The sequence below is a fragment of the Salmo salar genome, chromosome ssa18 (genome assembly GCF_905237065.1).
Source record: "Salmo salar chromosome ssa18, Ssal_v3.1, whole genome shotgun sequence".
In the NCBI taxonomy this organism is placed as follows: Eukaryota; Metazoa; Chordata; class Actinopteri; order Salmoniformes; family Salmonidae; genus Salmo; species Salmo salar.
Genome location: NC_059459.1, coordinates 59,894,842 through 59,921,012, shown reverse-complemented (window position 1 = coordinate 59,921,012; position 26,171 = coordinate 59,894,842). Strand labels below are relative to the sequence as shown.

At 41.8% G+C, this 26,171-nt stretch overlaps 1 protein-coding gene across 2 annotated transcripts in view; it reads left to right on the top strand.

Moving 5' to 3' along the window:
• The window catches only part of tspan5a (tetraspanin 5a), a 31,244-nt gene extending 6,124 nt beyond the window's left edge, over nt 1-25,120 (top strand). Inside the window, exons 2-11 of one of the 2 annotated variants that reach the window (XM_014155798.2) lie at nt 5,626-5,676; nt 6,793-6,939; nt 7,506-7,676; nt 17,247-17,372; nt 18,605-18,652; nt 19,273-19,389; nt 19,731-19,792; nt 20,734-20,850; nt 21,620-21,669; nt 21,836-25,120. In XM_014155798.2, coding sequence (XP_014011273.1) covers nt 5,626-5,676; nt 6,793-6,939; nt 7,506-7,676; nt 17,247-17,372; nt 18,605-18,652; nt 19,273-19,389; nt 19,731-19,792; nt 20,734-20,809 — 798 coding nt within the window. In that variant the 3' untranslated portion in view covers nt 20,810-20,850; nt 21,620-21,669; nt 21,836-25,120. The remainder of the gene's footprint in view (nt 1-5,625; nt 5,677-6,792; nt 6,940-7,505; nt 7,677-17,246; nt 17,373-18,604; nt 18,653-19,272; nt 19,390-19,730; nt 19,793-20,733; nt 20,851-21,619; nt 21,670-21,835) is intronic. The other variant, XM_014155800.2, reaches the window with a different exon arrangement.
• The last annotated feature ends 1,051 nt before the right edge of the window (nt 25,121-26,171 follow it).

The window sequence follows — 26,171 nt, the reverse complement described above, 5'->3', positions numbered from 1 at the left end:
CGTCCCATTCGGCATTGTCTGCTTTCAGTGCCATTGACCATGTCCATGATCGTGAGAGCCAGTGGTCTGCTAATGGTTTGAGCATTATTGTGGTCTTAAGTGATGCGGCTGCAAGAGCCTGATTTCACCTGCCATGATAGAGAACCTATACCTGCAATAGTTCTAGCCATGTCGCTGGCATGGTTATGCATTCTGTACTATAATGTACTTTTGATAACCTATTTGTGGTAAAGCTGGTACAGATGTTGCGATTAATGGGAATGCTGGTGAAGAGTTAAGGTATTTATGGGTAATGCCTAATGCCAGTAACATCTCTGATTCTGAGATAAAGCAAGCTAGGACCATAGAGACGGTTTGCATGTGAGAACCCCTTTACGGTTGCCCGTTGTCTTCAAGATGTAACGATATAGCCAAGATCCATGTGAGAGGGCTTTGATAAACTACACAACTCTATCCTAAATGTCTTTGGAGGGTATTGCGTTGTGTAATACAGAAGTGCTTATGATATCAGATTTATAAATGGAGCTAGTGCCACTGAAGAGAGGTTGCGTCAATAATTTATTGCAGAATTTTTCAATGGGATCATGAGTGCAGTATCAGCGTTCAACTTTCTGTCACTGCATATTCTATTAAATCCAAGCGTTCTCTTTGTCATTGAAGCCACACATCCATGCCATGGCCAACAGTAGGCCTAACTCACTGAAATCACTATCAACCACATTTAAAACTATCATTAATAACCCAAAGAATTGTCATTTTCTCTGACATTGGAATGTAATATTTGCAGACTTTCGCACATTTGTATCAACATTGTATCACCATTGTATCAACATTACAGAACGTTCTCATGGGGCTGTAATGAATTAAAGGCCAGTGGATAAATAAAGGCTTTGGACACAGCTATAGCAACAGAATAGCAGCCAGGAGAAACATTGTTTGTGGTATTTTTGTAATAGTTTTCTGTCTGGGGGTCCATCTGGGACCATCGTCTGGAGTACCTCACAGTGTCTGGTGAAGTTCAAGATCACATATTACACAACTGGAGTCTTTACAAAACAAGAACCATGGAAACCAAAGGGTTTGCGTTGTGATTTGTCATTGTCACATCACGTCATGTGCTAAAGAGGAGTGGGTGTGAATTATGACTATAGCTTTATACATAATGATAATCCTCATCTCTTTACCCTATCACTACAGTTGTGAGTTTAGAGTTCAGATTATCCTCTGGCCCGTGGAGATATTACATTTTTAGTCAGTTCTTCTCCAGTATCTGACTGTGTTGATTTGAAAGATTTTTCATGGGCCCTCATATCCTCAAAAAGTTCTACAGCTGCACCATTGAGAGCATCTTGACTGGCTGCATCACCGCTTGGTATGGAAACTGCTCGGCATCCAACCGCACGGCGCTACAGATGGTAGTCCATACGGCCCACCACGTCACTGGGGCCGAGCTCCTTGTCCAAGACTCCAGCCATCCAAGTCAGTCTGTTACCGCACGGTAAGCGGTAGCAATCTAGGACTAAAATTCTACCCCAAAGCCATGACTGCTGAACAGTTAATTAAACAGCTACCCAGACTTTCTGTTTTCACCCCCCTACCTACATGTACTTCAATCAATCACCTAACCAAACCTACATGTACATATAACCTCAGTCAATCATTCCAACTGCCTTATACCCCAGTACACTGACTCAGTACCGGTGGTACTCCTTGTATATAGCCTCGTTATTGTTATTTTATTGTGTTACTATTTTCTTTTTATCTATTTGTTAATATTCATACTTTTAAACTGCATTGTTGGGAAATGGCTCTTAAGTAAGCATTTCCCTGTAAAGTCTACACTTGTTGTATTCTGTGCATGTGACGAATACAATTTGATTTGTTTAAGTATATGGATTAGTCTCGTTGTGAATAATCTTTGAAGTAATACACTCAGTCCAACTGAGGAGTGTGAATCTGTGTATGTAACCTAATGTATTCTGCATCCCAAATGGCACCATAGTTCCTACATAGTGACCTACTTTGGGGTCTAGTTACCTACATTTGAATGTTTATTTGGTTTTTGGAAAGATACCAGGTCTTGCCAGCCATTTTGATATTCAGTGTAATCTCAGGGAATTAAAGAAGTGGAGTAGGTACAGTTTGCATTTTCCTACAAACGTTTCAGCCGTCTTGCTTTCAATGGCTGAAGGGATAATTTATTATAGTGAAGGTTACAATTCTCATACTGTTCATAAACAAATAGCTAATAGATTTCTGTACTAAGTAACCAATAATCGATCTTTTAATGATATACAGAAAACGAACCCTAACCTGACATATATGCAGTTCAACCCTACTCCCAAGGGTTACTTTATTTAGGGTGACTTTATTCATCATGGCTCTCTCTTCCCTCGACAAGGACACATTCAAAATGGGGCCCAGAGGACCAGACACACTTTCTCTTTTCCCTAAATCTGCAGATTGTGCTTCAAAACGCACAGTAAACCAACCATATCTAGGCTACATGACCCACAGTGTGTGTCGGCCATAAATTGCCTCTGATACAGCATTTAACAACCTGAGATTTAGCCTAACACTATTATTCTCATCCCAATTCTGGTTCATACGCTGTATGACAATATCCCTGTATGATAATACAGTTTACTTTCTAGTCTCGCATTTGACTCCATTGTCTCTGAACTGGTAGCCAATAAAAGTGCTGGAGAGGAAGGAATCCGCTCAAGGATTTCACCATGTGACCAATGGGGACTTTTAAACAGTTACAGAGTTTAATGGCTGTGCTAGGAGAAAACTGTGGATGGATCAACAACATTGCAGTTATTCCACAATGCTAACCTAATTGACAGAGGGGAAAGAATAAAGTCTGTACAGAATGCAAACATTCCAAAACATACATCCTGTTTGCAACAAGGCACTAAAGTAATACTGAAAACAATGTGGCAAAGCAATTCACTTTTTGTCCTGAATACAAATGTTTGGGGCAAATCCATTACAACACATTACTGAGTACCACTCTCCATATTTTCAAGCATAGTGGTGACTGCATCATGTTATGTGTATGCTTGTAATCGTTTAGGACTGGGGAGTTTTTCTGGATAAAAAATAAACAGAATGGAACTAAGCACAGGCAAAATCCTAAGGGAAAACCTTGTGGTCTGCTTTTCAGCAGACACTGAGAGATGAATTCACCTTTCCAAAGTCCAAATCTACACTTGAATTGCTTACCAAGAAGACAGTGAATGTTCCGGAGTTACAGTTCTGACTTAAATCTACTTGAAAACCTATGGCAAGGCCTGATAATGGTTGTCTAGCAATGAATTTTGAAAAGAATAGTGGGTAAATGTTGCACAATCCAGGCGTAGAAAGCTCTTAGAAACTTACCCAGAAAGACTCACAGCTGTAATCGCTGCCAATACTTCTACAAAGTATTGACTCACAGGTGTGAATACTTATGTAAATAAGATATTTCTGTATTTATTTTCAATACATTTGCAAACATTTTTAAAAACATGTTTTAACTTTGTCATTATGGGGTGTTGTATGTAGATGGGTGAGACAAAAATCTATTTAACCCATTTGAATTCAGGCTGTAACACAAGAAAATGTGGAATAAGTCAAGGGGTATGAGTACTTTCTGAAGACATGGTATGTGACCGTGAGCCTTGCTGAGATGAATGACAAGTCGAAGTGCTCTCTGTTGTCATGACAACAGATGCCTTTAGGCATTGTTGTCAAGGAGAAGGAACTTAGTAGTTAGGCTGTTCTAAGAATCACCAAGCATTTTTTTTCAGGATATTGCCATAATCGCCCCCCAAAACCTAGCCAGTTTGTTTGTGCTATCATGCCAGCTCCCTGTCACTCATGGTCCTGTTTGGCTTGACTGACAGCAATAGAGTTGGCAGGAGCACAAACAGATCTGTGCTACCCAAAACCACCCTCATTGTCTTTAGGTAGAATTCAAACAACTCAGAGCCGTTACATTTGCCAACACCCAACCCTCGGTTGACAAACAGCCATTAGGGCCTCACTGTAGGCAGAAATCCAGATGGAGGAAGGCTGCTTTAACCGGGACTATCCATCCCTCTGATGTGTTGTTTTAGCCACAGCTGTGGTTTCTGTGTTTTTATGAGAACATCAAGCTATCACATACTGTGTGTATGCATGCACATGTATCACTCCATTTGTGATTTGTGTGTGGTGTGTGTGTGTGTGTGTGTGTGTGTGTGTGTGTGTGTGTGTGTGTGTGTGTGTGCATGAGTGTGGGTGTATGAGTGCATTGACTATGTCCATCACCCAGCTGTCGAGGCTTAGCTCTTGTCTCTCGTGTTAGTGTAGCCTATTGATCCAAGCCGTTTGGGTATCCCAGCCATCAGAACACACATGACGGCTCCTTCTGGCCCTTCCTCTCACATACAGTAAATATGCAGAGCACTGACCAAACTGACCTTGCAGTCATTCTTCTCCAGAGTGACAATGAACTTGTGTCATTGATCAGCGAACGATGGCTGATCGAAGTTTAGGGGTGTGCTGCTCTTCTTTATAGCTCAGCTCATCTATCCACACATCTCGGTTGGTTGTGGCACCCTCTTTGTACTTGCCCCTAGGCCTCAGATCTCAGACCAGCCCTTAGCCAACAGCTCTGTATTACAACCACATGAAGTGGCCCTGGTGCGCTAACAGGAGATCAGTGCTGATCAGGATAGAGTAATAGTTTGCAAACGATGCCAAACTGCAGCCAGATGGGGTGCAATGGCCACTCTGCCAGTGTCCCAATGTCCCCTGTAGCTGGCGTATGAATGCAGCCATTTGTTCATATCATTCCGTGACATATAAGGCCAGCAAAGTTGCACAGTGCTGGCTGATAGGGCCTGTTCAATCTGAGCTGGAAGGTTGGACAGCTTGGGCGTGTCTCGTTCACTTCCTGTTGTTGTCATTTGGAAATGGTCCGCTGCATTCAGCCAGATTCCAGACGCCTGGCCCCACCCCACAGCTTCCTCTCAGACAGACAGACGGATGTACGGACAGGCAGGCAGAAAAACAGTATAGACAAACATACGGACAGACGATCAGACAGGGAGTGAGGCACCTCAGACTTGCATCTCACTTTCAACTGAGATAGCAGTTTAAGATGTTATCACCAAGTTAGTTAGTTAGTTCTGTCCAACGTCCATGGTCAATCTATTTCATTGGTCAAACCTGGCTTTTCAGAATAAGGGTTTCACAAAATTGTCCCAGAAATCAAATCGCTAATATTCTGACTGGGCATACGTTGCAGTTGAGTGAGGAATTCCTTGGGAGAATTGTACATTCTGGCTTTTTTTAATCCTTGACTCCTGTTTAGAATATGCAAGTGAAGATGTCCAAATATGCAATTTAGTACTGGAAAGTGAAGTAATGTGAGTTGTGTGTTTATGTAACTGATGAGCATCGCTGACACCCATGATGTGGAGAAAACCTTTTTAAGTGTCGAAGGTGAAATTGTAAGATAATACATTTCGACAAAGGTAAACTTGAGTGCAGGAAGGAGAGGTTTCACCCTATTTTTGTCTCTGAGATTTGTGACAGCATATGATGCAGTAACGTGATTAATGTGACATATTGTCTTTCTGTGGTCTCTTTCAGTTGCTGGGTGTGGCCTTCCTTGGAATCGGACTATGGGCATGGAATGAGAAGGTGAGTGGAGACTGGGTAACATAAGGACCCAGTAAGAACATCAAATAAGGTCTTATTAAACAAGGAAACGTTCACTTAAGTGGAATATACAATCAGTCTTTTCCCACCCTTTGTCATTTACCTCCCTTGTGTCTGGAAGAGAAGCAAACCACCTGCTGACCAGCACCATGGCATGCTTCCAAGCATTATCTTTGATATAAGACAGCCTAAGTTCTCAAACTTGGGAGTATTTGGAGTAATTTGTGAAAATATGATTACGGAAACAACACCAGAAGCACCCATAAGGGCACTGTCTACCCTTTTGCCTTGCTCTGACATACAGGCCTTGTAGGAGCCATTTTGTCTTACTTATGTGCTTGTTGTGTTGTCTATAGTTTGTCTATCTTGGGTCTTGGGTCTAAGCAGTAAAGAAACACAAAACCAGTAAGGAGGAAGCGCATGAGTTGTTTTGGGGAATACAAACATAGTTGTTTTTATTAGAATAATTGAATCTGGGGTGGCAGATAGCCTACTGGTTAGAGTGTTAGGCCAGTAACTGAAAGGATGCTGGATCGAATCCCCGAGCTGACAAGGTAAAAATATGTTGTTCTGCGCCTGAACAAGGCAGTTAACCCACTGTTCCCCGGTAGGCCATCATTGTAAATAAGAATTTGTTCTTAACTGACTTGTGTAGTTAAATAGAAAAAAAAATACAAAAAATGTACTAGGGAGGAGCTGGTAGAAGAATACCAACGCTGACAGCTTGACATACTGCATAATAGGGAGTTAACCTTAGAATGATAGTGGTGCCTGGTACTGAGGTATCCCAGGCCAAAACTGAACCTCTTTTTGATCAATTACTTTTTATGAATTCCCTACACAAGGTTGGGTCGTAGTGGAATAGAGGAACTATAAATTAGAACTCTCTGAATTATTTTAACACTTGACCCCTTACATGTTCGATTCATCCTGCCCTTTATGCACTCTATTCCCTCACATGGTTTTATAGCTTCCTTTTTAACCAACATTTTTTCTCTCTCTCTCTCTCTCTCTCTCTCTCTCTCTCTCTCTTTCTTTCTTTCTTTCTTTCTTTCTTTCTTTCTTTCTTTCTTTCTTTCTTTCTTTCTTTCCCTCCAGGGTGTTCTCTCCAACATCTCGTCCATCACAGACCTGGGGGGCTTTGACCCTGTCTGGCTCTTCCTGGTGACGGGAGGGGTCATGTTTATCCTGGGCTTCGCCGGCTGCATCGGAGCGCTGAGGGAAAACACCTTACTGCTCAAGTTTGTACGTCCACAACTCTCTCACTCCCAGTTGGCTCCCATAGACATACACATTTCTATGTGTGTGTATGTACATCATTTATGTATATGTTATATAGATGATTGGCTCCCTCTTGAACTCCCACACCTTCCCCAGACTCAGCGCCTGTACTTCCCGCGGCTATGTCCCACATGTTTAGTCCATGATGTGTAGCCTTTTTCTGGGGCTGGAAAACCAGCCCACCATGTACCATCTCGCACATCAGTTATTACAGAACACTTTTGCGTTGTTGATTAGTCAGGTGTGTTAGTGCTGGGCTAAAACAAATATGTGCACTGCCTGGAGGTTGATTCCCCAGGAATGGAATGAGAAACACAGGACCAAATCTTCAGTACTAAATCCTAGCTTTGTGTATGCTTGTTACCCTTTATCCCTCTCTTTCCCTCTTTATCCCTCTCTTTCCCCCTCTCGTTATCCCTCTTTCCCCCTCTCTTTATCCCTCTCTTTCCCACTCTTTTTATCCCTCTCTTTCCTCCTCTCTGTCCCCCTCTCTTTATGACTCTGTTTATCCCCCTGTTCCTGTGTTCCAGTTCTCTGTATTCCTGGGGATCATCTTCTTCCTGGAGCTGACGGCTGGAGTGTTGGCCTTTGTCTTTAAGGACTGGATCAAGGACCAGCTCAACTTCTTCATCAACAATAACATCCGGGCGTACCGCGACGACATCGACCTCCAGAACCTCATAGACTTCACACAGGAATATGTAAGTGTTTGAAGATCAGTGTGTGTGTATGTGAAAATGTAGTTATTACAGAAGAGAAGCTCTGGTTTGAGTAAGGTGAAGAGATGGTCTTGTAAGGTGCGGGCGTAGGAGCATGTGTGTGTTGGCGTGTGAGAGAGAGATAGAGCCTGGTTGCCCCACTCATACTTCCCAATGCCTTGGCAACGTATACCATGTTTCTATAGCAACTAGGGGATGCAGGGTGGCCTACGATTCTCGTCGGATGTGTAGTGCTCTTAACAATTTTTGTGAAAAGGATATTTTTATCCACGACGTGAGAATCTCCCATAGTATCTTCAATATTCCTCCCAATCCAGGAATCGGGTAAATTTGAAATCTGCTGTGGAGTACATACCACCCAGCACAATATGTTTGCAGTCAAAAATGTGATTTTTCCAGTGTTTTATATACAGTGCCTTCAGAACGTATTCAAGGTGGGATTAATTGTCCTTTTTTTTGTCAACGATCTACACAAAATACTCTGTAATGTAAAATACTCTGTAATGTAATGTAAAGTGGAAGAGAAATTTGAACATTTTTTAAAAAGTATGAAAAATATGTTTTGGAATATTTGCATTCTGTACAGGCTTCCTTCTTTTCACTCTGTCATTTAGGTTAGTATTGTGGAGTAACTACAATGTTGTTGATCCATCCTCAGTTTTCTCCTATCACAGCCATTAAACTCTGTAACTGTTTTAATGTCACCATTGACCTCATGGTGAAATCCCTGAGCGGTTTCCTTCCTCTCTGGCAACTGAGTTAGGAAGGATGCCTGTATCTTCGTAGTGACTGGGTGTATTGATACACCATCCAAAGTGTAATTAATAACTTCACCATGCTCAAAGGGATATTCAATGTCTGCTCTTTTATTACCCATCTACCAATAGGTGCCCTTCTTTGCGAGGCATTAGAAGAACCTCCCTGGTCTTTGTTGTTGAATCTGTGTTTGAAGTTCACTGCTCGGCTGAAGGACCTTACAGATAATTGTATGTGTGAGGTACAGAGATGAGGAAGTCATAAAAAATCATGTTAAACACTGTTATTATTGCACACAGAGTGAGTCCATGCAACTTATAATATGACTTGTTAAGCAAATGTTTACTCCTGAACTTATTTAGGCTTGCCATAACAAAGGTATTGAATACTTATTGACTCAAGACATTTCAGCTTTTCATTTTTTATGAATTTGTAAAGATGTCTAAAAACATTATTCCACTTTGACATTATAGGGTATTGTGCGTAGGCCAGTGACACAAAATCTTAATTTAATCAATTTTAAATTCAGGCTGTAACACAACGAAATGTGGAAAAAGTCAAGAGGTGTGAATACTTTCTGAAGGCACTGTATATTTCCACACTATGAGTTTGGAATAATACTGTGAAATTGTGAAAATTAAGATAATGCCCTTTTAGAGTAAGAGCTGAAACAATATTCTCTATGGACACAAAGTTTGTTTGTTGGCAGTGTACTTGTTGCTGATTATGACTAGATATACTCTTGTATGACCACTCACATAAAGACGATGATTTAGAAGGCCAGATCAAAAGGTCCAACACTAGTGAAGTCCAGTTTGTAGAAAAGCACAGGGCAGACCTCATCGCAGATGCCCTGGTCTCACAGAATTGGATCCATTAAAAGGTCTACTCTAAGATCCAGTAGGCCAAAACCAGCCAGGATCAAATGTTGGAGCTATACTCTGCCCTGTCCACTCCAACCCAGAAGGAGGCTTTCTACGGGATTCTAAAGGAGAAATATCCTTGGCTTATCATGGAGAAAAACCCAGACCCGCTCAGGGATGATTACCTGGAACAGATGAAGTCTGAGAATTTCTACAGTGCAAGAATATCACTTCCACATTTGAGAGACGTTGCTACTGGAGAAATGATACACAAAGTGCTCAATGGTCCAGAAACACAGAAACGAGTGGGAGAGAGTGCAGGAGAAAAGCTTGCGCGGGGCTGCCTTGCAGAATGTCCTGAGGACCATGGACAGTCAGAACACCAGCATAGAGAGACTGTTTGAACCTGATCAATATGGAGAAGAGAGAAGAACTCTTCTATTACAAGGCCAAGCACTCAGAAAATCATGTTGGGTTGGGCATCCAGACGACTCTTTTCAGACCGTTATTGAATGTCTTTCTCTGAATGTGCTAGCAGGTAAATCTCATTCATTGTGACCTGAGTCTGACTGATGTTATACTGAACTGCAACCCAGACTTGAAGCCAGTTATTCCACACATTCGCTCCCATCCAGAGAAGATCATCTTCAGCCTGAAAGGTTTTGATGAGTTGAAGGTTTCTTTCTGTGTTGCAGCAATTTCCAGCAATGACCCAAACCAGAAAAGATCCCTGGAAGATATTCCTGGGGACCTTTTGAGTAAAAACATCTTACCCAAATAATTTCTACTCATCGCTAGCAGACCAGGAGCTTTAGACATTCCGAAGACACTCCTTAAAGATAAATGCTATATAGAGATTCTTGGATGTTCACAGGAGGGAGTTGAGGAATACGTTCAGAATTGCTTTGACAATGACTAGCAACAAACACAAACTGTGATGTATGGGAAAGGAAATTAAAACGTGTTCACAACATGTTTCAGTCCAGTTATGTGCTGGTTTGTTTCCACTGTTCCACTGAACTGTTCTGAGAAAGGCACAGATGTACAGTACATCATGCTTTGGACACATTTTACTAATACTTCATGGTCAAGAATCAGATGCTCCTGCCCGAAACATCCTTCAATGTCTTGGCAATTTAGTAAGAAGAAGAATACAGAAAAAACAAGTTCTGTTTAAAGAACAAGATGTGATTCAAGAGTTTTCTGTGATCTCCCAAGTGCCATCACTGTTTTTGAATAAGGTCTTATTGAAGAAGACAACCCACTGCCAAACAGTTTACAGCTTCGCTCACCACATTCTCCAAGAGTTATTCGCAGCAATATTGTACACTGAGCTTACAAAACATTAGGAACACCTTCCTAATATTGAGTTGCACCCCCTTTTGCCCTCAGAACAGCCTCAATTTGTCAGTGCATGGACTCTACAAGGTGTCAAGCCTTCCACAGGGATGCTGCTGGCCCATGTTGACTCCAATGCTTCCCACAGTTGTGTCAAGTTGCCTGGATGTCCTTTGGGGGGTGGATCATTCTTGATACACACGAGGAACTGTTGGGTGTAAAAAACCCAGCAGCGTTGCAGTTCTTGACACACTCAAACCGGTGCGCCTGGCACCTACTACCATACCCCGTTCAAAGGCACTTAAAACTTTTGTCTTGCCAATTCACCCTCTGAATGGCACACATACACAATCCATGTCTCAATTTTCTCAAGGCCTAAAAATCCTTCTTTAACCTCTCCTACCCTTCATCTACACTGATTGAAGTGGATTTAACAGGGGACATCAATAAGGGATTATAGTTTTCACCTGGTCAGTCTGTCATGGAAAGAGCAGGTGTTCCTAATGTTTTGTACAGTCAGTGTATGTTCTCTGTGATGAAGAAGAGTGTCGTGACTTGACTTTACCATTAATCTGAAGACCTGATTTTAAATGAATCATGTATTAACTCATTAGGATCTGGGGCACCACGAGAGCAGTTCTTTAAAGAGTTACCATCTCCTGAATTAAACTCTAAAAGGTCTTTACCTATCAAATCTATAAACATATTAATCATAACCTCGTATCATATAATTCGGAACAGTCGTAACCTCCTTGCATCTGCAAAAACCCTAGCCTTACTTATGATTCAGTACTACACAAATTGGTTTAATTATTTATTTACTAGCTAATTACATGGAACACAGGATAAACATACACACTCTGCACCAGTTATTGACTGGAGACTTAATATGCCGAAAACATGTCCCTAGCGGAATGACAACAAACTGGCTGCTTGTTAAAGAAGAGATGGAGAGGGACACTTAACATTGGTACATTCAGAAACTACTCTCGCCACAGTAACCATATACTTTGCACAAGAACTGCCACCCGCTGTGAGTAACAAATCATGAATGTATTTATGTGAAATGCCTGGGTTTGCCGGGGGTCTCTCGGTGAACAGGGCACCCTTGTAAGGCTCTGATTTTCCAAAATGGTTCCAACAAGTCTTCTACTGTTGTCCTTCTTCCTAGTTGTCCGGTATCCGGTTACTTGTCGTGTAGTCCTGAACAGAACTACAGAGTTGATTTTCCTTCCATTCGCTCTTGAAGATAGGCTAGCCAGCCGTATCGATGGTTCTCCAGTGGGGTGATGAGAGTCGCGTAACACAATGGTTTGAGCAGAGTAACAGGATGGTCCTTATTTCGCTTTTGAAGATACTTTACTTAGGACAGCTAATCAGCCATACCAGTGATTGTCCAGGAGGTGAGTTTATCTTCTCCACCTCGTGTTGAGATTCAAAGTTCAAACCATTTTAAACATGCAGCTGCAGCTTCACGCTTTTCTGGTCCAATCATTTATACATTTTGCTCGAAAGGGGTGGTTCCGGCAGGCACGCTCCCTGACCTCACTACGGGGCGGTGACTACTGAGTGTGCAAAGTTAATGGAAACCAATTATCTCTTATAGCTTCTCAAATCACATCCCTCTCTTAACAAAAAGCACTTTCATAATTTTTCATATTACATGCACAACGCATAGTATGGAAACTTCATATATGTAGTGGGTATACTTTCCAAGTTACAGTATTTCCTTTAACATTTTTAATGACATCCTAAAATAACAAACAAAATGACAGTGTTCTATAGATCGCCTCTGATATTCCCCCGTTCTACGTTAGAAATATTGTTCCAATATTCGCTTTGAACGTGTTAGAGTTTCAGCGGTAAAAAGTCTGTTGAGACAAAGAATGTTCCTTTGAATCCAGAGAGCGCAGGCCTGAATCTTCTCCCTTGATTTACAACAGGGCGTGAGTTGTTAATCCCCACTAGTTCTTTCCTTCCCCCTCTATGGGTGAGAGTGGGTCTGATTGAAGTTTCATTGCAAACCTTATCTGACCTATTTTGGATTCTCGTGGACAGTCATGACAAGAGCCAAAGAGAAGGATTGCTATTGGGAAGTAGTAGCTCACCTCTAATCTCTCTCAGATTCTATGCACAGCTGACCAAATGAAGCTAGGTTTTTCTTCTAGCTCTTTAAAAGAGACTGTTTTGCCTTTTCTCTCTGGCCTGTTTAACAGAAAAACAAGGTACTTCCTGAAGGAGTTAAACCTTGCCTTGCCAGCCGATTCACAGTTACTAAACTGGTTAAAAGATGGTTGCCAACACTTAGTCTATCATATTGGATTTCTGTTCAAATGTCTCTATGAGCAGCATGATAAAATGTTTGTTGGAGACGCGATTAAAAATCATATAAGTATAAAGGTTGGTAGCTTCCACAAAGAATTCTCATGGCCGTTATAATATTGCTTTGACAATTGTAAACAAATTAAGAGCCTTAGTCTCAATTGCAAAGAGGTAAAAATACTGCAGCATGCCTTACATAAGTGTGTAAAGGTGCTTGACTTGCTGGATAGAGGATTTGAAATACTGTGCTCGTCACGGAAATCTCCCAATTGTAATTTTTTTAAAGATTAATTCTGGTCCCCAACATGAAGTGGTACATCTTTGGTCCGCTCTTCTGGAGTCTCACTAATTTCAATGTGGTCATGAACGATCTATTTGATAAGCAAGTGGCATGGCTGCTCAAGACCCTTTTTGTGAAGCAGTCGGAGTGGGTACTCTGGTGGAGGAGACTGCATCAAGTTTGGCAAGCCTCGTCCTGAGCTGTGAAAACCTGCAGACAGCACTGATTTCCATCAATTATGTTCCTGCAGGTTATTTTGGCCAGATTTGCTAGAGAAAACTGTACTTGTAACATCTCTCGGTGTAAAAGCTTTTGGAAAAAGGTCTCATCATAAAGAGCTTCACGGTGAAAGATAGACACTAGTATTATTTTAATATTAGGAGTCACAACAACGGTGATCAGATTCAACATGTTTACTTAACTCAATCTGCGCATGTCATACATCAGTACAGATGCCCTCAAGGGACACTGAAGCCACCGCAAGATATTAAAGGTGGATCAGACTGCTGACACAGGAGGCGATCAGAGTACTTTATGGAGCCCAAGGGCGTACAGTGAACTGTTATTGGTTGGAGATGTTACAAGCCAGTGGATCAGTGCTCTTACTGGATAAAAGAGGACTGCAACTCTTTTGTAATACACTGGAGATACATGGGGCAAGAATCACAGATGAGCTACTTAGAGCAGATATTGTGAGAGAGGTCATGTGAGGATTTTCACTGGGGCTGACTACCCAGATTCTTGAGGGCCCCAGTGTCTACTGGTATTTGCCTCTCCCTTGAATGTAATTAATTAACTAATTTGATTGCTGTGAAACTGCAGTTACTACTGTACCATTGCTGTACTTAGGTTTTGTGAAAGATTACTATTGTTGTACATATGTATCATAGTGTAACGGCTATCGTAGAGAGGGGACCAAAGCGCAGCGTGTTGAGTGCTCATGATGAAATGTATTTTAACTCAAAAACACTAAAGACAAAATAACAAACAGAAAACGAAAGCGCACAGTTCTGTCAGGTACATAGACTAAACAGAAAACTACCCACAAACACAGGTGGGAAAAAAACCTACTTAAGTATGATCTCCAATTAGAGACAACGAGGACCAGCTGCCTCTAATTGGAGATCATCCCAAAAAACAACAACATAGAAATAAAAAACTAGAACTAAACATAGAACTACAAAACATAGAAAAACACAAAACACCCCCTGTCACGCCCTGTCCTACTCTACCATAGAAAATAACATTTTACTATGGTCAGGACGTGACACATAGTTAGTTGGTCTCTACATTTGTTCAGACCTGTTTTAAATTTGTTTGGAAAATGTTTTATTGCTCTGTGTGTAAAGGGTATATACATATGTATGTCTTCAATAACATTCTGTCTGTATATTCTGTGTATCATCCGTCTGTATATTCAGTTTATTGTGTATATTCTGTGTCGTCTGTCTGTATATTCCATTTATTGTGTATTGTCTGTCTGTATATTCAGTTTATTGTGTATCATCTGTCTGTATATTCCATTTATTGTATATATTCTGTGTATCGTCTGTCTGTATATTCAGTTGATTGTGTATATTCTGTGTATCGTCTGTCTGTATATTCAGTTGATTGTGTAGATTCTGTGTATCGTCTGTCTGTATATTCAGTTGATTGTGTATATTCTGTGTATCGTCTGTCTGTATATTCAGTTGATTGTGTAGATTCTGTGTATCGTCTGTCTGTATATTCAGTTGATTGTGTAGATTCTGTGTATCGTCTGTCTGTATATTCAGTTGATTGTGTAGATTCTGTGTATCGTCTGTCTGTATATTCAGTTGATTGTGTAAATTCTGTGTATCGTCTGTCTGTATATTCAGTTGATTGTGTAAATTCTGTGTATCGTCTGTCTGTATATTCAATTGATTGTGTAGATTCTGTGTATCATCTGTCTGTATATTACGTTTATTGTGTAGATTCTGTCTATTGTGTATTCTGTTTTATTGTGGCAACACCATTTCACCAGGTCACATTCCTGGTACATGCAAATGTACTTTGCGATTAAAGGTGATTGTGATTCTTCTTTAGACGGCAGGTAGCCTAATGGAGATGTAAGTCGCTCTGGATAAGAGCGTCTGCTAAATAACTCAAATGTACACAAATCGTAGTCCTAAGGGCCTAGGACCTAAATTAACGCAAAATAATTATCTGTTTTTAAACTGTATTTTATGGAATTGCCTTTATAAAGACTAACATTAAAATGAGACGGCGAGAAAGATGGAAGGGAGCAAAGCAGTTGATGGCTAATGAAAGTGTTCAATGCAATTTACCTCTGCACTCGTTAAACCACTTTCGCTTATTGGACTGCTAATCATATCATACAATGATGAGGTGCTAAAGCTATTACCATATTAAAATGAGTTATGCTGAATTACTTTCAATGCAATACAGTGGTTCGGTAATTAAACATTAAATATGATATAATATATGATTCATTCGTTTTGCTTCACTCAATAATGTGTCTTAAAATCCTCACTCAGGTTCCTTATATTGTTATCAGAAATGAATTGATATGCTTTAGCCAACATATTTATTGAATTCACAAGGGCCTTGTGTAGAATCTCCTCTCTGGATTGGTCTTCGTCTCAGTTTCTCTATTCAGTGGCAGACCTTTGTTCGTGTAGCCAACTGGTTGGCAGAAGCGCTTGTCGTATTCCATCTGGGCCTCTATTCACAGAGCGTCTTATAGTAGGAGTGCTGATCTAGGATCAGTTCACCCCCCTTCTTATTCATTAGGATCTGAAAGGCAAAACTGATCCTGGATCAGCATCCTGCTCTGAGACGCTGTAAATATGTGCCCTGTTTTCAGCCTTCCACAATCTCTGTCAGTCACACACCACCCACACTGATGGTGTGAGATGAGAGAGGAATTCACTACAAAGTCATTCCCTCTAAACATTGGACTCTTTGTTTCACCATATGATAGCACTGCTATGCTGCAGTAGGGGGTGTGTTGTGTGTGTGTGTGTGTGTGTGTGTGTGTGTGTGTGTGTGTGTGTGTGTGTGTGTGTGTGTGTGCGTATGGTGTGTGGGTCAGCTCTTTGTTCATCCGCACGCAACTGCTAACAACCCATCTGCAACTGCCTGACTATATGTGAAAATCTGAGGCCCGACCCTAACCCACAAATATAGAAAATGCGCTGTACAGTAAGATGGCAGAAAGATTTTTTGACAGGCCTTCGTAGATAGGCCTATATTTGTGCTTTAGAATTTCCAAAATTTTGGTAGGGTATTTGTTAGGCAACTTGTCTATAATTAAATACATGCAGCTTCTGTCATTACTTGTTGCACTAGAAGACTAAATAAATCCTTGCTCACCAGAATGTCATAAATTGATAGAATGAAAATTGGTTCTCTCTTTCAGCTATGCTTCTCTCATGCAACAAAGATGTTTAGGGACCGGGGAGAAAATGCAATAACACAATTTAAAAGCTGTTAAAACTCTAAGATTTCAGTTCGGTTTGGATGCATATTTTATGTGGTTGAAATACTATCAGCTTTTATGATGCTGATAAAGATAGCCTCGCCACCTTTACAGATGATCCATAACCGCACATTCATTCTCAGATGCTGAAATAAATTAATCATAATTTCTCCACTCCTGTTCCTGAGTCAATGTACATTTTGGTGTATCATTTTACTGCAAGAGATACTTCATTCTGCAGGAGTTAATATTATATTAGGCTATGTGAGAGGTCATAAACTTAGTCAGTGTCCAGATATTTTTTGGACATATTTAGTCATCGATCAGACGCTCCTATCCAGAGCAAAATACAGGACTTTATTATATAATCTCGTGGACTGTGGGTTATGAGTCAACGCGTGTATCACCAGTGTGTGCATGTGTTGTGAGGTAGTGGAACTTCCTGGGTATTTAAAGTGAAAAACATTTTAAATTAAAGGAAGAAACGTGGATGTGCTGTTGATGTTCTCTTCTCTGTTGCTTCTTGTCAGTGGGAGTGTTGCGGCGCATTCGGAGCGGACGACTGGAACCTCAACATTTACTTCAACTGCACGGACACCAACCCCAGTCGGGAGAAATGTGGCGTCCCCTTCTCCTGCTGCACCAAGGATCCTGCGGTAAGAAAGTTTCACAGGGGCTAGGTAGGGTTGGTCAGATACGTGGGTCATGGAGTTCGGTAATCAAGCGTGGATTCCAAACTGAAAACCAACTCCCTTCCCCTTCGTCCTTGGCTTGCTGTTGCAGATCTGGAAAGACTGGAGGGGTAAAAAAACAATATGGTGGAAACTCCTTTTAGCTAGACTTATCGATATACTGTTTCTATGGCTCTTCTTTTAGCGGTATTTAGTACACTGAGCCAGTCTCCTCAGATATGTGAGTGGGAGTCGTCAAGGACGGAGGAAAGTGAGTAAGTCTCCTATTTGGAACACAGCCCTAAGCTGTTTTCATAAGAGTGCCTCAATTGGAGTAGAGGGAGGTAGCAAGAAAGTAAGACATATTGAGTCAGAGAGAATGACAAGAAAAGTGAGCAACAAAAGGGTTTGACTGAAGAATAGATACTGTGACATAAGGACATAGGAGAGGTAGAACGTGACAGAAGAGAAAAGACATTAACAAAGAGGGAGGGAACAAAAGTCCTGGCGACAAAGGGAGGGATAGAACATTGTAACAATGGCCTCCACACATGCAGAAAACATCAGTTACATGGGACTGCCGGTGACAAGAGGAACAAGGGCTAAATTATTTTCATAATGGTATCTGGAAAATCAGTACTAATACAGTAACTTCTTTCATCATTGGGGCACTTTTGAACAATGAATCCTACAAGATGTAGTGGAAATTGTGTTTCCTTACTCTCTAAAGAATGTGTCACACTTTTACAGTTAAAGGGGTAGTTCATTGAAAAGGATTTTGCTTCTGGTTAGTCCCAAGTGGCTCCCGAGTGGCGCAGCGGTCTAAGGCACTGCATCACAGTGCCTGTCACTACAGACCCTGGTTTGATTCCAGGCTGTATCACAACCGGCCGTGATTGGGAGTCCCATAGGGCGGCACACAATTGGCCCAGCGTTGGCCGGGTTTGGCCGGGGTAGGCCATCATTGTAAATAACAATTAGTTCTCAACTGACTTGCCTAGTTATATATATTTTTTAAACGGATCTATGAGACAGCAAAACCCATTTCTCAGACTGACATTAATGCTAACATGCTCATATTATTGGTCAGAAACTCAAACATGAATTGACACACAAACAGGAAATGGTCATGGATGTCAGTAGTATTAGCAATGGAGGTCGGGGGGTATTGGCAGTTGACTTCTCTTTTTGATAACACTTGTATTTCTTTTCGTTAGGAGGATGTGATAAACACCCAGTGTGGCTATGACGTACGAGCCAAAACGGTGAGTGCCGTTCCATTTCTCTCCTCTTTCCCTCTCTACCGCCTTCCTTCTCTTACATTTGTCCTCTCGTTTCCCTAATATAGTAGCCTCTATTATTATGACGTAAGAGACATTACTGAGAATATGTCAAGTTATATAACGAAGGGCTATATAATACGATGGTTGTGTAATGAAGGCATATGCTTTGGTTTTCATACCATTTGGAGGCTAAGAAGCTCCCTGTACGGGAGACCCATGAGGCGGTGCACAATTGGCCCAGCGTCGTCCGGGTTAGGGGAGGGTTTGGCCGGCAGGGATGTCCTTGTCCCATCGCGCACTAGCGACTCCTGTGGCGGGCCGGGCGCAGTGCACGCTGACACGGTCGCCAGGTGTACAGTGTTTCCTCCGACACATTGGTGCGGCTGGCTTCCGGGTTAAGTGGGCATTGTGTCAAGAAGCAGTGCGGCTTAGTTGGGTTGTGTTTCGGAGGACGCACGGCTCTCGACCTTCGCCACTCCCGAGTCCGTACGGGAGTTGCAGCAATGAGACAAGACTGTAACTACCAATTGGATAGCACGAAATTGGCGAGAAAAAGGGGTACAAAAAGAAGCCTCCCTGTAATAAACGTGTCATTGTTCTAGGACGCAGAGCAGAAGACCTACATCCATGTGAAAGGCTGCGTGCCACAGTTTGAGAAGTGGCTACAGGACAACCTGACAGTGGTGGCTGGGATCTTCATAGGAGTTGCACTGTTACAGGTAAGAGAAATGTTTCTTTGACTACTTTCAGCCTAGAAACAGATCAAGCAACTCTCTGATTCAGAACATTATCTTGTCTCAGCAGCATATAGTGATGTTTAGACACACTACACATGACTGATATGGCTTGTGTCCATCATATTAGTATCTTGCGGAGATTGAACACATTGCATTACAACTGCCAATCCCAAATAAATCCGGGACGTTATAAGTATTGTAGAAGAGCAGAAATTTAGAGTAGAGCAGCTTGCATGTGACTCAGTCAGGACTGGTTAAATGTTAAGGAAAACATTTAAGTACAACAGACATCACATTCATAATCTATTTTCTTTCTTTTACAGATATTTGGAATATGTTTGGCACAAAACTTAGTGAGTGACATTGAAGCTGTGAGAGCAAGCTGGTGAGAAAAAAACACATCTCTCAATTTCATTCTATAACATCTTATGCATTTCCCTACATCTTTCATTATTATCTGGATTCATCATTGATTTCCATACTCCTTAGCATAAGCATTAGCAGCATTGAAAATCAGAGAATTCAAAATTCTACAATTGTTTTATTTTGAAAGTGAGCCACCATGTGGACTAAAGTTGCAGTACGGCGACCTGGAAATCCTTTGATTATGGAATCACATTTCAAAACCAGATTAGCGTTTTAGAAAAAGTGCCTCCCTCATTTGGAATAGAATAGAGTGAGAAGATCTTGGGCCATATGTATCAAGCTGCTGAAATAAAAAAATGGTTTAATAAATGGTTGAAAATGGTGAAAATGTACTCCTACTCTCAAAATGTAGAAAAAAGTTACAGCATTGATGTGTGTAACCACTAAATCAGCATTTTACCAGATTCTTAGTTTTTCTGATGTAGTTGGATACACATCGATCCAGAGTATGCTGTCCAGTAAAACTTTTAGTTGTAGTTTCTTTGGCTTTGTTCTGGTTACTAAAGTCACCTCCTAGTTTGACAGAGTAATTTCACATAGGTTCTGCACCTCTCATTTTTACATTTGTCAGACACCGTTATCCAGAGTGACGTATAGGAGTAATTAGGGTTAAGTGCCTGGCTCAAGGGCGCGTCGACAGATTTTTCACCTAGTCAGCTCAGAGATTCGAACCAGCAACCTTCTGGTTACTGGTCCAACACTCTTATCCGCTAGGCTACCTTCCACCCCAGCTGGCCACTCAGCTAGGAGACAGGAGCACAGCACCCCCCACTCACTCATGCCCACCCCCGTCCCTGGCAGGGTGACTGGGGGACTAGCTGTTACACACTACTACTCTGCCACACCATCGACATGCCAACTCACCTCACGCTTCATTCTTCCTCCCCCATGCTTCGTCAGGGTGCCCCCGCCCTCTCTCTCCATGCGCCGACCCCCGCCTCACTCTGGAAAGAAAGGGTCTGCGTACTACGCGTGAGGAACATGCTCGCGAGCGTGTGTATGTATGAACTGTAGCCGGTGGGTGTTGTTGTTGTCCTCCGTGAATCAGTACTAGTCACCGTAGTCAATGATATACCACAGCCCAGACCCTGCAAGACCCCTGCAATCTGAACCAATGAGTTGACTGAGGAATATGATATAATATATAACAAATCCAATGCTTTGCAGAAATACAGTATAATGTTAGACTCTTTAAGCTAAAACGTCCGTGGGTAAACACAGGTTGAAATGACAGACTTAAATGCAGGCTTAATTAGCCTGCCCTGTATACACTGTCTGCCGGGGGTGTAGTGGGTTCTGTAAATTTCCAAGAGACACATTGCCCTTTTTCCAAAGCCAACGAATAGCCAAAATGTCTACCTATAGAAGGACTGGACATTTTCCTCCACCCGTCAGTTCTCTCCACATCCTGTTGTCGTGAAGAATGGAAACGCTTTCAGACTATTGAGAAAGGACTCCTCCACCTCCCTCAGATCCCTCCTCCACTCTGTCACTGTGCCAAACCATCCCTCTGTGCCCCCCTGACCATGCCCACCCCAACCTATCCACCAGGGGTGTATTCAGGATGCATTAGATGTTTACCGAACACTCAAACGCAAATGGAACTACACATGGACTTGAATTTAACATTTGGTTCCAGAGTATTGTGAACACTACTGATTAGAGTGGGACTGAAAACACTTGCTAACATTTAAAAACTTTACGCATTTTTAATACACTCCTTGGCTTTGCTCTTGTGTAATAGAAAGAAAATGCTTTAGCTTTTTTTCTTTCTCTTGCTGTGTAGTTTGTTTACCTGATGTCACGGTTTACCTGTCTTCACCCAGGAATGCACAGGTAAGGATTACCAAGTTACCTAGCTGGGCTTTATAGTGCACTTATGTCACAAATACAACTGTGTTGTTGACATTTCTCAAAGTTCACCCCAGTAATACATTGACATGGGACTAGGATTAGTTTGTTTTAAGAGCTGTGACTGATCTTGATGTCTGTCTCTCCCAAGGTCTCTTCAGCATGGCTACGCCATTCTCGGCGCATCAGAATATGCTCAAAGCCTGCTACCACTGGGAAAGATTCCTGAGAGCACCTGCACCATGGTGACCTGCACATTCTGATGCTTTTTAAACATGTGTTTAGGGTTGCACATTTCCTGTAACTTTCCAAAAATTCCAAGGTTTTCCAGAAATCCCAGTTGGCAGTTTTCTGGAAAACCTGGGAATTTTGGGAAAGTGACCCTGTTTTGCATTTCCATCGTTCCATGGGATTCCATCCATGTGACAAACACTTTGTGTAGAAATGTACAGAAAATAATGACCAAAAAAAACTTGGGGGCAAGTCTAAGTGCACTGCATGCCTGTCCACATAGGGTGGCCACATTTAAAATACCCAAATGCGAGACTACGGGATGATATTGCGGCACAGTGTAGCCTACATGAATAAAAACATTTGGCAGCCCCCCCCCCGGAATTTAAACCGAAAGGATTTTTACAAATGTGATTGGTTGATGATATGACATTGGCCTACATCTCGTCTGGCGCTGCGCAAAATATCAGATCTCAAAAACGATTGGAGAAGTGTTTAACATCACCAGTAGGCTTAGACTACCACATCCTAATGATATATATTTTTTCATACGCGCATATTACTGGTGCTTGAATTTGTTGATAAAATGCGGGACATGATCGTTTCGTTGCAGGACGCGGTACAAAGGGGAAAAATGTGGGACTGTCACACAATCCGGGACATGTGGTCAACATACTGTCACAATAGCATGGATTCTGGTTTTGTTTCATTAGAATGTGCAAACGTTTTCTTATTGACACAAGTATTTTTAACAGTAAAATAGTAGCTGTATTTGTGGTGACACTGTGAGCGTAGGAAAGAGAGTAATGGTGCTAGAGTGCAAATGTACAGTAGTAGTCACAGCCTTTAAGTCACATTTCCTTTGAACTGCTGAAGCGTTGTCGGTTCAAGCGTTTTTGTTGCACAAATGAGCATTCGTTATATTCCATGCCATCTCTACCACCTGGTGAAATACATACAGGTATTTCAGATAGTTTCAAATACTTGAGGTGTGCTTGATTTAGCATGTTTGCACTTTTGGGACTAGTCACTTGCTTCCATTTTAACAGGCAAACTAAATCAAGCACACTTAAAATGGCCAATGCAGCCGTTTTTATCTCTATATCAAATCATTTTTGGATAACAATTAAGTACCTTACTGTGATTGTTTTCAATTAAAATGGTCGAAAATAAACAAAAATATCTTCTTGGCCTCCCGAGTGGCGCTGTGGTCTAAGGGTCTCCCACGACCGGGAGACCCATGGGGCAGCGCACAATTGGTGCACAATTGGCCCAGCGTCGTGTTAGGGGAGAGTTTGGCCGGCAGGGATGTCCTTGTCCCATCGCGCTCTAGCGACTCCTGTGGCGGGCCTTGCACATGCACGCTGACACAGTCGGCAGGTGTACAGTGTTTCCTCTGACACATTGGTGTGGCTGGCTTCCGGGTTAAGCGGGCATTGTGTCAAGAAGCAGTGAGGCTTGGTTGGGTTGTGTTTCGGAGGACGCACGGCTCTCGACCTTCGCCTCTCCCGACTCCCTATGGGAGTTGCAGTGATGAGACAAGACTAACTACCAATTGGAAACCACGAAATTGGGGAGAATAAAGGGATAAAAAAATTATAATTGTTTCAATCTCTTCATAGCAAAGAGCAATTTCTCTAGGACTGTGAGTGGTCTGAGTTGGGAGGGGGAAAACTGAAAATTAGCTGATATTGGCAGAGAAGTTTGGAACTCTTTCTTATTGGGCGGCAGGTAGCCTAGTGGTTAGAGCGTTAGACTTGTAACCGAAAGGTTGCAAGATTGAATCCCCGAGCTGACGAGGTAAAAATCTGTCGTTCTGCCCCTGAACAAGGCAGTTAAACCCACTGTTCCTAGGCCGTCATTGAAAATAAGAATTTGTTCTTGCCTAGTTAAATAAAGGTAAAATGATATTTAAAAAAAAAATTGGTCTATTAACTAATTTACAGCATTGTGGTGTCAACATGGAAGGGTAAAACTACATCCACCAAAACAGGATGACATTTCAGGCGGTCTTTTCAAACAGCTCTGACACTAAAAGAACATTATCATTATGTTCACAGTATTATTCCAACCTCAGTGTGGAAATACACTTAAAACATAGGAAAATCACATTTTTGACTGCACTGGGTGTTTTAAGTATCAATGTATTTTGTCTGATCTCTGCACACTCAACATACAGGTTTTTAATGGTCAAAACACTCAATAAAGTTGTATCCCTGTTTTTTAGTTCATGTCCATTCCTTGCTATGGTGGTCTTCTGTTTTCAATACCTCAACGTGAATAGTGTCAATCTTTAGGAATCCCTGCTACTCCTTATTTGATTTTGTTCTGAGGGCTGAATGTGATTGGTTGGATGAAAGCGAAACTACCAGTGGTGGGACATTACAACGACCAGTGAGAGTGAAAAGAAAACTCACTTGCTGTCATATTTGTAGGTGGTGGATTGTGTAACACTTGGGTTGCCATGCTGAAGGTCCCTGGTTCAAATCCCTGTGTGGTTTCAGTTTTGTAGCTCAACTATCAGTGGGCGGAGATTTCAAGGACCAGTGAGCGTGAAATAAAGATAAGGCCAAGTGGGAGGTTTGATGATTTTGACAAGATGGGATACAGCTTTTGTCAGATTTGACTTTTCGTAGCAGGTTAGGAGAACTTATGGCAGCAGGTTAGGAGAATTAACGTAGCAGGTTAGGAGAATTAGGTTAAGGTTAGGATAAGGGTTAGATTAAATGCAAAAAAAATGTACTGACTTAATTTAACAAACACTTATAGCCATGACCGAGGTGGATGGAATTTTAACCAAGTTAACCAATCACAGCCAGGGGGGAAACTTGTGACCAGTGACAGGTGAGAGTTAAATAAAATAAATGCTGTTAGGGAGATAGGAGGGCATTAAACATGGGTTGTGAGACACAAGGTCCCTGGTTTGACTGTTTAGAGTGAAAAGACCAAAAAGTCAGGCTGGTGGGTGGTGTCCTGGGTGGCAGAGGGCATAACAAGGGTTTCCATTCAGTGGGTCCTTCATTTGATTCCCAGTATGGCCTTTAACATGACTTTTATGAACTTAACCAATCTCACTCCTTTCTGCCCTCAGAACAAGTTACTGTTTTTCTTTCATTTCCATGAAAAAAAAAATCATTTTCTTTGTTGACCTGCTGACTTTGTTAATAGTTTTAATTGTTAATAAAAAAGGGACATGACAAAGTGATTTGGCGTCCTCTTTCTCTGCCGGTCTCCATGACGCATTCAATTATTTGCCAATGGTGCTTTGAACCTCAGTTGGATGGCCCGAGTCTGAAGGAACGATTTCTAATTGATTGTGGACTACAGGAAAAGGAGGAGCAGGTTAAGAGCTTCAAGTTCCTTGGTGTCCACATCACCAACAAACTAACATGGTCCAAGCACACCAAGACAGTCGTGAAGAGGGCACGACAAAACCTATTCCACCTCAGGACACTGAAAAGATTTGGCATGGGTCCTCAGATCCTCAAAAGGTTCTACAGCTGCAACATTGAGAGCATCCTGACTGGTTCCATCACCGCCTGGTATGACAACTGCTCGACCTCCGACCGCAAGGCAGTACAGAGGGTAGTGCGTACAGCCCAGTACATCACTAGGGCCAAGCTTCCTGCCATCCAGGACCTCTATACCAGACGGTGTCAGAGGAAGGCCCTAAAAATGGTCAGAGACTCCAGCCACCCTAGTCATACTGTTCTCTCTGCTACCGCATGGCAAGCGGTACCAAGAGGCTTCTAAACAAACAGCTTCTACCCAAGCCATAAGACTCCTGAACATGTAATCAAATGGCTACCCAGACTATTTGCAATGCCCTCCTCTTTTACACCGCTGCTACTCTCTGTTATTATCTATGCATAGTCACTTTAATAACTCTACCTATATGTACATATTACCTCAATTACCTTGACTAACCGGTGCCGCCGCACATTAACTCTGTACCGGTACCCCCCTGTATATAGTCTCGCTATTGTTATTTTACTGCTGCTCTTTAATTACTTGTTCCTTTTATTTCTTATTCGTAATTTTTTTAACTGCATTGTTGGTTAGGGGCTTGTAAGCAAGCATTTCACTGTAAGGTCTACACCTGTTGTATTTGGCGCATGTAACTAATACAATTTGATTTAATTTGAAACGGTGACATACAGTTGAAGTCAGAAGTTTACATACACTTTAGCCAAATACATTTCAACTCAGTTTTTCACAATCCCTGACATTTAATCCTAGTAAAATTGACCTGTCTT